This window comes from Thamnophis sirtalis, unplaced genomic scaffold (assembly GCF_051295495.1).
Source record: "Thamnophis sirtalis isolate CommonGarterSnake01/CBP01778 unplaced genomic scaffold, rThaSir2_p1.2 scaffold_4, whole genome shotgun sequence".
NCBI lineage: Eukaryota > Metazoa > Chordata > Lepidosauria > Squamata > Natricidae > Thamnophis > Thamnophis sirtalis.
Window position 1 is genome coordinate 113,863,881 of NW_028261384.1, and position 12,521 is coordinate 113,876,401.

Genomic DNA, 12,521 nt, shown 5'->3' on the forward strand with positions numbered 1-12,521 from the left:
CTTTAACCTCTTTTAAATCCATTTTTACATTTGATGATGGTCCCCTACAGTATTCTTAGCAGCCTTTTGGGGAAGTGGATTGCCAATTCCTTCTTCCTGTGCCTGAGAGAAACATTTTGTACAAGCTAACCAGTTCAACAAACTGGCTTGCAGCAAAAGAGGTTTGCTGTCTGATGCTGTGTTTGGAAGAAAACACATCTCCCTAGAAAATAAACAAAGGTGATGGAGGTTATTTTGGTCCCAAATGTGCAGGTAGGCAAGATCAAGGAAGTAAGACTCACACATATTACTTTGCCTATATCTACACCAGCAGAACCATTACAGACTTCAACAAGTACATATAAAATATTAGATTGTTTCTCCTAATGTGATTATTGTTGTTAGTTGTGAAGTTGTGTCTGACCCATCACGACCCCATGGACAACATATCTCCAGGCCTTTTTGCTTTTTGGTTTTCATGGCAAAGATACTGGAGTGATTGCCATTTCCTTCCTCCCTCCCTTTTTTCTTTCCTTCATTTTTTCTTTCTTCACTTTCTTTCACACTCCTTTCTTTAAAACTTACTTATTTCCTTCCCCCTTCCCCCTTCCCCCATCCTTGCTTTCCCCTTTTTTACCAGCAGACAGATAAGTGGTTGTTGTTGGGTGGAGGAAGGAGTGAAGGATTGCAAGACTGGCTGAGAAACTGTCATGGAGCATTTAAAATAAAAATCTCATAACTGTAGCAACAACTCAGCAGCAGTCAGTAGCAATGTATTAACCACAGCATCCCCAAATTTCATTCCCTTGGGATTAATGGGCACAGAATTTGGACACATTCTATACATTAGCTCATTTGAGGTATCTTGGTTTCAAAAATTGTTGCACTATGATAGTCCATTTCACCCAGTTAATGTCATGTCTGTGAGATTTTTAGCTTTTATTCATGTTATGTTCATTTCTGACCACACTATATGTTTCGAGAATGGCTACTCCATGATAATCTAAACCATCATTTGCATGATCAGTTCCCTCATTGTCACCGTAAAGCTGATCCCAAATTATGGGATTTCATTCACCGAAAGTTTCATCATTACAAATATAAGCCCAAATGTCATTTTCTATTTCAGAAAAAAAAAAGTTCAACTCAGGAAAACATTGCTTCTCCAGCAGTTCCCAAAGGAATCAAATTTTAGTTTGGCATTATTCATCTTAATGACTGTTTTTAATTCTGCTTATTTTCCAAATCCCTGTGGATTTCAGTGAACCTTATAATGAAGACTGATGAAGAGTCTTATTTTCCCATACCATTTCCAAAGTCCAAGATTCAGACTTTAGCACCCACCATTCAAGACCAGATACTGTTAATCGCAGAAATGCTGTAGACGTGAGAGAGATATTTGATATCGGAGCATGGATTTCAGTTTACTCATATTGCTGCTAGTGCTGCTTCCTCAGATAGTCTGCAAATCTCGTAGGTGCAGCATCACCCATCCATATTCTTCATATCATAAATACCAACAACCAGGAGATATCATTGTTGGTGGCATAGCTTCTCAAACTGGCATCCTACCAAAAGAAGTCCTTTTCACTGAAACCCCTTCCCCAGTATTGCCAGGAGAGTTTGTGTAAGAAATTGGATAATTGCTTCATTTTTAATCATTTTGGCACACTTGTCTCAGAAAAATGAGTGATATCATCTCAATACAATACTTTGCTTGGGTGATAGTAAGATGCTGAGGAAGGATCATCTGAGGAAGAATACATTATGGTAGATATTCAGAATTTTAAAGCAGCATTCCTCAAATTCAGGAAATTCCCCACACCCACTCCAACATATACGGTACCTTTGACTGTCATAATTTTTTGAAATATCTAACCAACTGAGAAACCCTGAGAATTGGACCCATTCCTGCAGGGAACCCAGAATGGAGAAACTGGTTTGAAGACTAGCTTCTTTCTATTTTGCTTTCACTATCTTCCTTTCAGTGTTGTTGTTGTCTTTTTTGCCTGCCAAATCTCTTCATTAAACCAGTTTCATCCTTGACAACCTTCCTTACTCTTTATGCATGGTCTTGATTATGCTTGGTCTGTTATGCTTTTATTTTGCAGATTTTGTGATAATTCCTTTATTACAATGTAACATTGAAACATTGTAACTTCCCCGTTTCAAACAATAATAAATAAATTAATCTGTTTCATCCTTCAAATGTTAGAAATCTCCACTATTTTATTTGTGTAGCTTTTATCTAAGTCACACTTTTTAAAATTGCTTTCAATTCTACAGAAATACAAAGCTACCGTATTATTTTACAAAATAAATGAACTCACCATATACAATCTCATTTCTATCATTTTGTAAACCAAGAATAATCCAGACATTTGTATTAGGGATATCTGTATTTTCTGAACACTAAGATAAACATGAATGAGAATGTACATATTATTTTCAAAATTATGTACGTTGGGAAAATTTGCAAATATTTGTAAGTAAAAATTATTTAGACAAATGTATATAAAAACACTACAAAAATTCTAAGGTTATTTTCAATGTAAAACCTCAATATAATTTGGAATTGGATATCATAACTTAGAAGAAAAGCCTCTTGAAGTACCTAACATTTATATATTTCTTTCCTAATGTGCATGGTGGAAAATTTGACATAAGCATATTTTAATTCTTTAAAAAATCCAAATATAGAATGCAAGTTTTTTGCAATAATGTAAATCATCTCCATGCATGTTAACAGTATATGCAGGTGGCTATGATTTTACAATGTCAGAGAAATGATTCAGTCAGCCTGCTGAATTCTTGATTAAAACAAAAAAGCTGTTCAATGCAGAATGGCCTTCTGATATGGAATGCAACTCTCATTGTAGCTTAATTCCTAAGAATTACCAGCACATTCTGGCTATGGCGTTTGCAGTGAAGGAGGTCAATAAAAGCCCACAGATCTTACCCAACCTCACCTTAGGTGTCTGCATCTATGATAGTTATGATAATGCCCAGAAAACCTACCAGGCCACCTTACAACTTCTATCATCAATGGAGGAATTGGTCCCCAACTATGTATGTAACATCCAGAATGACGTAGTAGCTGTTATTGGAGGACTGGATGCGCAAATTTCTCTTCATGTGGCAACTATTTTAGATACTTACAAGAAACCACAGGTAAGATTTATTTATCTATCTGGTATGCTAAGTTAATACAATTTTTATTTTTTTTTAAATTATTTTGATTATTGTATTACATTTCAGTCCTACACTGCACTACAAAGTCCTGGGATGGAAAAGGGGATTTATCCCTGCAATTCCAGGAGTCACATTCTTGTAAATATCACAGTTTAATTTCAATCCTCCATCCATTTACAATGCACTATGTAAGTGGAATTTATAAGTTTGAAGACATCCAAAGAATGGTGTTATGTATTTTCAGGTACTGGATAACTTTTGTTTTTGTTTATATATCGTATGTGTTATAGTAAAACTATTTCATTTTACTTCTAATTAATTAAAGAAGAAATTGGTGCATCAAAGATAATGTATTGCATTTGACAATTGTATTCTGTGTTTAAGTCTTTCATAATTACCATCTTCTCAGAGCAAATCTATTGATTGGGAGTCTGATAAATAAATAATATATAGCCCTGTTGAATTCAGATTCAGCCCCATATTTTGTGAGTCTGCTTTAATTAAGGTGTCAGGTTTCTGACTAACTATAAAATAAAGAGCTAATATTACTTAGTATGACAATGTAAATCTGTCAGCTTCAATTCAAAGTTCAAGATTTACTGATTGGTAGTATAATTTTAAATTTGCAACATGAATAAGAGATATGTTGCATCTCTTATACTATTGGAAAATATGTATAGCTATAAACTGAGTTTGGGGAAGAATTGGGCTTTTGAATATTATTTGGAGTCCTTCCTACCTACCCACCACTATCACACACACACCAACAAAAAGTCTGGGAAAGGAATTAGAGGAATGGACATCTTGGGTTTGTTCAAGTTCAGCATAATTTCAACTTTTTATTCAAACCTGAGACTTATTCATGAAGTTGAAAAACTGTCCTATAAGAATATTTTTAAAACCATTCCAATATCTTTTCATGGAACAGACATTTGTAAGGGTGTTGGGTTTTTTTTTTGTCTAATTCCTTTGCAGCTTCACTGTTCCATGATCTGAACTGTACTGTATTTTTAATGTTATATGTGTTCATATTATAATTAAGAAGAGAGTTAAGATTTAAGCTTTTTTTATGAAGAATTATTTTATTCCACTTGTGACATTTATTATCTTCCAAAAAGGGCTGAAATCTCTTCATGAGGTTTCTCTACAGGGTATGGACAGGAGATTACACCACTGGAATTACTTTTACCTTTTGTGTTTTGAATTTTTAATTGTCAGAAAAGAAGCACAATAATAATGCAATAGGTAATCTGCGTCAAATAGCAGGGTTAGGGGATGGTCAGCAGATAATGTTTTCCCTGGAAGATAGATACTTTTACAAAAAAGTAAATTATATATAGTGGACAATTACTTATTCATGTGTTCTAATCTATAAAATATCTAAAATGCAACAAAGTCAGGAAATTTAAGGAATACACCCCACCCCTCCTAATCCCCCCAAACACACAGAAAACCCACATTTGGAATCTCTTCAAATCACTCCAACCGGATTTTATACATTAAAGAACTTCAGTGATTCAACACTCAGTTTAAAGGAATGGTTGAAATAACCTGTAGGATTTATGTAGAAATGGAGTATATAACAAATTTAGTAAAACCACAAACATAATTTCAAGAAATAATGTTGAAAGCTATTTTATATGAATGAAGCCCAACATAACCCCAACTGGAAAGTGATTATATATTCAATAAACAAATATTATTTGTTTATTGAATATTTGTTTACAAATAGCAAAAAATAGGTTTGTTAATTTATGCAGATTGTGAAAATAATTGAAAATATTATATACTTGTGTCCATTATTTTTTACCCACTTCTCTGTAGCTGATTTATGGATTCTCTCCCCTCATGAATGATAAAACTCCCGGCCTTTCTTTCTACCAGATGGTTCCCCCAGAATCTCTTCAATATGCAGGAATTGTCTCACTGCTGCTGCATTTCAAATGGACCTGGATAGGGTTTCTCATCATGGACAATGATCATGGAGAAAAAATGGCACAAACTATGATTCCATTTCTTTCAAAAAAGGGGATTTGTTTTTCTTTTATTGAAAGAATCCCAAAATTTAGTGATATTACTAAACTTGAAGGTATGATTCAGCAGGGGGTAAAAGTATATGATAGTATCATGGGTAGTACAGCTAATGCAATAGTAATTTATGGAGAATCTTTCTCTATGATGTTCTTGAGATGGTTTCAGTATATTCCAAATCTGGAATCAGTGAGAAGTAAACCCAAAGGTATTGTGTGGATAATGACAGCCCAGATGGAATTCACTTCATCAGCTTTTCAACTCCATTGGGATACAGATATAATCCATGGTGCCCTCTCCTTGTCAATGCAATCTGCTGATATACCAGAATTCAAATCATTTATTCAGGAAAAAAAGCCCTTCAGTGCAAAAGAAGATGGGTTTATCAGTCTATTCTGGCAAGAAGCTTTCAACTGTGTCTTTCCTAATATGGCAATGAGTGATGTGCCTGACAATATTTGCAGTGGAACAGAGGATCTGAAGAGCCTTCCTGGATCTCTTTTTGAAATGAAAATGACTGGTCACAGTTACAGCAGTTATAATGCTCTCTATGCTATAGCTAATGCTTTACACGCTCTGTCCTCTTTTAAACATAAACACAAAGTTATGGCAGAGAGAGAAGGAGAGATGATACCTAATCAAGGCCTCTGGCAGGTAATGGCACCAACATTCTCATATGATGGCAAACTAGGTCTGAATTTCAGCAGTTTTCCTATCTCTTAGCAATGTAACAAAAGCTCAGATTATATCAGAATTCCTTTTAATTATTATTGAGCATACTATATAAATGCAGTATTGTACACTGATTTGTGCTGGACACTTTTCCATATTTAGGACAACTATGAATACGATTATAATAAGCATATGTTTGACTCTAGAATTTAGTTTTTGGATTTTTTTAGTTTCTAATCTTTGATTCTGTTAATTAACCATTGGTAAAACAAGTCCCATATCAAAAAGTATTCTGTTTCTTCCTTTTATTTTATTTTAAGTGTTAATCTGTCCATCTCAGCATGTTCCAATATTTTTATAACACTTTCATCTTTTCATTTTTCCTTTATTTTCAATTTTCCATTATTGTACAATTCTTGCTGTCATTAATACACATAAAATTCAAAGGCAAAACATATTTAATTGTACATGTATTAATGGTAATATCAATGCATGTAAAATGAATATTACCACTTGTTAGTATTACATATAATATTAATATTACTAGAACAGGATGACAAAGGTAAAATATAGTTATTTTCCCTTTGTCATACTTTTCTGGTAATATTCCAAACAAGAATATCTCTGGTTTCAAATCTATATGTTGTCTTATCATTTTTTCTAGCCAAATATGTATTTTAGTCCAATATTTCTTCACCTTTGAGCATGTCCACCACATATGATAGTATGTTGTTGTTGTTTTGTTTTGTTTTTTATGGCGCCTACTCCCGAAGGACTCCGGGCGGCTCACAATAAACAGGGAAAGGGAAATAAATAAAACAATACAAAGAATTTAAAAATGCACAACATTCACAATTGAGGCAGGGCTGGATATTTCAACAGCCCCCAGCCTGTCAGAACAGCCAGGACTTGGTAGCTTTACAGAAGGCCGGGAGGGTAGTAAGTACCTTGATCTGATTGCACTTCCAACATTTAGCTGATAGATTTTCATACATGTTTGCTAATCTCGCTGATGGTAGTGTAATTCTTTTTCTTCTTCCCTAATGCACACCAATCTGACTTCTACCACTAAGCCTTATAAATGAGAGAGAGGGAAAGAGACAGACAGACAGACAGACTACTGCTACCATCATGATTAGAAAAATGTTCTCAAAATTGGTCTTTACTTTTTTTTGCTGTAGCTCCATTATTTTCTGAGGGGTGTTTCTTTTAACAACAGTGCTGGAGATCTGGTTTCTTTTGATCAGAATGGAATAGTAGCAGCTGGATTTGATATCATCAACTGGATTGCTTTTCCAAACAAATCATTTCTTCGTGTGAAAGTTGGGAAAATTAATCACTTAGCTTCTCCAGATGAACTTTTAACTATTAATGAAGAGATCATTACATGGCATAATTGGTTTAACCAGGTACGATCTAATTATAAGTCTAGTAATCAATCTAATTATCATTATTTTAAATTATGTGTGTCTATTATGACATGGAAATTCCTCATGTTCAACAATCTTTTGAAAAAATAGGTGAATTAATTTCAGTATATGAATTTATATAATAAGTGCACTTCTGAGTTACAAATGTCTACCCTAATTGCCATGATAGACATTTTGCAATTGATATTATCATTCATTGGGCCAAAGTATAGAGATATAACATTGATAGTTTTCTTATAAATCAGATATTCCTGTAAACTATTTCTCTTTAAATCTACTAAAAATGTAATTAATGCTTATGCTAAAATTTTAACTAAGAAGTTGATGAATGGGACATTTCTAGAAGACATATTTAGGCTAATGTTTAAAGTGAATCCATACTTCAAATATTATTAATGCAACATCACTGGTTAGAAAATTATGTTACAAACTTAGAAAGCAATGTGTTCAGTGGTGGGTTCCTACTGGTTCAGACCGGTTCAGTATAACCGGTAGCTCTGACTGCAAGCCGAGAGCGAACCGGTTCTATGTTTCTGTGAAAGTGGGCTTGTCCGCCCGTCCCTGGGTTATATTGACCTTTATTTCTTCCTCTGAAGCCCAGCTGATAGGTGGCAGCAGACTGAATTGCTTCCCTTCAGCTGTATTCCTTGCTCCTTTCTTGTTTGCAATGTGGAAGTTAAATTTTTTGCTAAACTGTGAAGTTTGTGTGGAGTGAACCTGTTGTTCAGCTGGTAGGAACCCAGCCCTGAATGTGTTGTATTTTTTAATATAAAAAGCACATTTGATTTAATTTCTAGTGAGAAGCTTGGACATAAATTTATTTGCTCCATCCAGTGGCTTCTGTCTTTTTATTAATACAAATAATGAATTAAAATCCCAATTTAAATTGAAATGTAGAATATCAAATTATACAAAATACATTTAGAAGTGAAAATTTGGGAGAAAATAATTCACAAGTTACAATTTCAAGGCATCTTTTCACCTTAGAGTGCCGAGTGAAGATATGCAGAAGTGATACAGCTACTGAAATAGAGCAATTTATCCATCTGTAACAACAATTTCTAGCATATCAAGTAAACCATTTTGAACTGGTCTTTTGAACTTAAGTAAGCATCAAATTGCAGTCAAATTCTAATCATTCTATATTGCAACACATTCCTCTTTAATTTCCAGGTGATACCCATCTCTGTTTGCAGTGATAGTTGCTATCCTGGTTTCAGCAAAAAAGTGAAGGAAGGAGAGCCATTTTGCTGCTATGATTGCATCCCCTGCCCAGAAGGGAGAATTTCAACTGAGAATGGTAATCATGTCCTTCCTTATTCAAAATAAATTCAGGCAATAAAAAGAATAATGTAATGTTAACAATTTAAAAAAAAAACATTTTTAGATGTGAGGATTAAAAATTTCTATTCACCAGAATGTTGAACTATCTCAATGCATTAATAACAAAGATTATCTAATTTTGTATGTACTGTATGTATTGTATGTATATACTGTAGATCAATATGTAGAAGTTGCCACATTTTCTTATAGATCTAACAGCTGCCATCAAAGCATCTATAAAATATTATTGCTAACTTATCTCTAAACACTTTTTTGATCAGTTTTCTCCAACTTTTCTCATCTGTAGTCTTTAACATCACTGAAGTAATTTTCAAGGGTATAGAAGATTCCTTAGATCAAAGGGCATCTAGGAATCAGATTACAAAATGACAAGATCAGAACATAATTATTGATTGTATTTGACTGGAAAAGTTAGTTCATAGTTTATTTAATAAAAGAGCTTCCTGATAAATAGTCAAATAAAATCATCATTTATATATGAAGCTATCCATTGGGAACTGTAGTAATATTATGTCCTATAGGTTGACTTTACATTATGATTCACTTTTTCTGTATTAAATTTGAATCTCAAAATTATAAAGTTGCTAAACATAAATAAATAGTTTTTAGAAATGTAAGATAATATGATGAGCCATCTTTTAACATGATAAATGTTTTATTAATTGATTTATTAAACAGATTTATATGGTACAAGATGAACTTCCTTAATAGATGGAACCTGCAACATAACTTGCCTTCCAATTTGGTTGGCAGATAGATAGATATTGTATAATATATGTACTCCTCGAGTTATGACCAAAATGGAGCTTGCCCATTATATCCGTAATTGAGATAGCCATTAAGTGAACTGCATCAATTAACAACACCATCCCTGCTGTCAATACAATTGTTAAAAACACATGTATGGATTATTAAGTGGAACATGGAGGGGAGGTTCAAGAATGGGGGAAATCATAGGGAGCCTAAGTTAACACAGGGACAAGTTAACACAGAAATGCTAATGTTAGCGTTAACAAGGGAAAACAAACACAGTATGGTTTGCTTTTCTTTGCTAATGCTGACAAAGTTAATAGCCAGAGCAATAGCACTTAGATTTATATACCACTTCATAGTGCTTTTTTACAGCCCTCTCTAAGTGGTTTACAGAGTCAGCCTATTGCCCACAACAATCTGGGTCCTCATTTCACCCACCTTGGAAGGCTGGAAGGCTGAGTCGACCTTGAGCCAGTGAGATTTGAACTGTCAGCCTAAGTAGCCCACAGTACTGCACTGTAACCACTCCACCACCTCAGCTCTTTAATATTAGCGTTGCTAAGGAAAACAAACTGCTCCACTGCTTGCATCCCATAAGCAGCTGTCATTTTCCAAGCTTGTGCTTCTGCAATCATGCTGCACAGCCACAAACTGCTTCATTGCCATGTTGAATGGGTTGCTGGGTTAAAGCAATTTGTGGCTGTATTCATAAAAAAAAGATGGTCACATGTGAGATTGTGCTGTGTGGCCCAACAACAAACCAACCTGTTCTCTTTCCATATTCTTGCCTCCTGAACATGTGAAATCTTCAAAAGGTAATTGAGTGATTGACGAAGTGTGTGAAACCCAGTGGGCTGACAAAATAAGACCAGCATCTGTGAGGATCTAGCAGGGAGGATGGAGAGCTAGACAATCAGGGAGACATACTGCAGCATGTCTGCAGTTGGTCCTAAGGATGAATAACTGCAGGGACACTGTATCAGATTCAACTTTGAAACTGGGTCATAAGTACTCTCTTTTTTTGGGGGGGGGGGGGCTGTTGTAACTTCAAAAATCCAAATACTGTTAATTGTTTTAAAGTGACAAAATGATTAAAGCTGTTATCTTTATCACACCATTTGTCTCTCATATACCAAGGTTCTAATCTTAATATTAAATACAATCTGCAAACGTTAGAAGGTTATATTGCGTATCAGACAAAGCATGATTACTTGACATCTGCAGGCCTTCCTATATATCCATTAATAAAAGTAGCTGCCTAATAGTATAGGCAATAATATAATCACATACTAGTCAGATTTATGATATGCATGAAATACTAATGTTACACAACTTCTTCTATTTCAGACAAAAATGAATGTTTGAGGTGCCAAGACAAATACTATCCAAACAAGAAAAAGGATTTCTGTATTCCCAAGGTTATAAGTTTCTTGTCTTATGAAGAACCTTTAGGGATCAGTTTAGCATCTCTTGCACTTACCTTTTCTTTAACTACAATCCTTATATTAGGAACATTTATGAGGAACCATAACACTCCCATTGTCAAAGCTAACAACCAGAGCCTGACCTACACACTCCTTATCTCCCTCCTGCTCTGCTTCATTTCAGCATTGCTATTCATTGGTAAACCAGGGAAAGTGGCCTGTCTTCTCCGACAAACAACTTTTGGCATCATCTTTTCAGTCGCCGTTTCTTCTGTCTTGGCAAAAACTATCACAGTTGTTCTTGCTTTTATGGTCACCAAACCAGGATCCAGAATGCGGAAATGGGTGGGAAAAAAGTTAACCAATTCCGTTGTTGCCTCTTGTTCTCTGATCCAAGGAAGCATCTGTATTTTGTGGCTAGCAATGGCTCCCCCATTCCCAGATGTTGATATGTTCTCAGTGACTGAAGAAATTATCCTGCAATGTAATGAAGGCTCTGTGGCCTTGTTTTATTGTGTCCTTGGATATATGGGTTTCTTGGCTCTTGTCAGCTTAATCACAGCTTTTCTTGCCAGGAAATTACCTGACAGTTTCAATGAAGCCAAGTTCATCACCTTCAGCATGTTGGTCTTTTGCAGTGTTTGGTTGTCCTTTGTCCCAGCATACCTGAGCTCCAAAGGGAAATACATGGTGGCTGTGGAAATCTTTTCCATCTTAGCCTCTGGTGCTGGGCTTTTGGGTTGCATCTTCTCCCCCAAATGTTATATCATTGTATTCAGGCCTGACCTAAACATCAGAGGACAATTAATAAGACAAAAATAACCCTTTCCCTCTTTTCTCAATGTTTTTAATTTATACTTTTTTCTCTGTATGCAATGTTGAATATTTATGGAAAGTTATCCAATTTTGACAAGGTGAAATGAAACTGCATGCATCTCATCTCTTCTGATCATTTCTTGAAACTAGTCCTTTTTTTTCCAGAATCTTTTTTCCGAAGCACATTTAAAACAACAACAAAACAACAAAACCAATAGAAATATCCTGTAGTGTAAACTGGAACTTTGTTTTTATTTTCCGTTCTGGGTCCAACATGGTATTAAGTGAGGTAAACCTCATTTAATGACTATTCAAATTTACCATGTACTTCAAAAAATCTCTCTATAGTCCAGAGGTGAAATGCTACCAGTCGCATGAACTGGTAGTAAAAAAAAAAAAAGCTACTGGTTCACCCGAAACTATAGTAAAAAAAAATGCTACCAGTTCAGGTGAACTGGTATTTTTGATGTTCTGCTGTGATGCATGATTTATATTAGCTAGAAAGCAGGATTTCCTGCTTTCTAGCTAATCTAAATTATGTGGCACAGCAGATTTTCCCCTTGCTGTTCTACTTACCTTTGCAGGCACACTCAATAGTAGGCTCTGCTCACCTGCCCAGATGTCATCATGTCCATTTTTGACACTCTGTGCATGCACAGAAGGTCCTGCGAACATTTACAAACTGGTAGCCAAGGTAAGTAGATTTCACCCCTGCTATAACCTCTCCTTGAAGTTCCACGTTGACCCTAGGCTATGTGATTTTATTTTACCATAGGCATTTGGCAACCAGTTTGCATTGATAATTGGTTGCAGCATTTCATTGTCATATGGACATATATGCATGCCAAATGGACTATAAGATTGGCTGTCAATTTAATAA

The 12,521-nt window shown here is 35.0% G+C and overlaps 2 protein-coding genes across 2 annotated transcripts; both read left to right on the plus strand.

Annotated features, from left to right (window-relative positions):
- The first annotated feature begins 1,391 nt into the window (after window positions 1–1,391).
- Window positions 1,392–5,925, plus strand: LOC148046269 (vomeronasal type-2 receptor 26-like). Its single transcript, XM_087714646.1, has 3 exons — window positions 1,392–1,606; window positions 2,859–3,150; window positions 4,996–5,925. Exons 1-3 carry the CDS (start codon window positions 1,392–1,394, stop codon window positions 5,923–5,925), a joined length of 1,437 nt encoding a protein of 478 aa, XP_087570772.1.
- Window positions 5,926–6,427: 502 nt separating this feature from the next.
- Window positions 6,428–11,647, plus strand: LOC148046270 (vomeronasal type-2 receptor 26-like). The gene is made up of 4 exons (XM_087714647.1): window positions 6,428–6,436; window positions 7,056–7,283; window positions 8,478–8,604; window positions 10,749–11,647. Exons 1-4 carry the CDS (start codon window positions 6,428–6,430, stop codon window positions 11,645–11,647), a joined length of 1,263 nt encoding a protein of 420 aa, XP_087570773.1.
- The last annotated feature ends 874 nt before the right edge of the window (window positions 11,648–12,521 follow it).

What these genes read in the sequence shown, in the direction of transcription:
- LOC148046269 (XM_087714646.1), top strand. Translation starts at nt 1,392, where the DNA reads ATGGATTTCAGTTTACTCATATTGCTGCTAGTGCTGCTTCCTCAGATA. An exon ending in GTATTGCCAGGAGAGTTTGT is followed by an intron (nt 1,607 to 2,858) that starts GTAAGAAATTGG and finishes CTCTCATTGTAG; the next exon opens with CTTAATTCCTAAGAATTACC. An exon ending in ATACTTACAAGAAACCACAG is followed by an intron (nt 3,151 to 4,995) that starts GTAAGATTTATT and finishes ACTTCTCTGTAG; the next exon opens with CTGATTTATGGATTCTCTCC.
- LOC148046270 (XM_087714647.1), top strand. An exon ending in GGCATAATTGGTTTAACCAG is followed by an intron (nt 7,284 to 8,477) that starts GTACGATCTAAT and finishes TTTAATTTCCAG; the next exon opens with GTGATACCCATCTCTGTTTG. An exon ending in GAGAATTTCAACTGAGAATG is followed by an intron (nt 8,605 to 10,748) that starts GTAATCATGTCC and finishes CTTCTATTTCAG; the next exon opens with ACAAAAATGAATGTTTGAGG.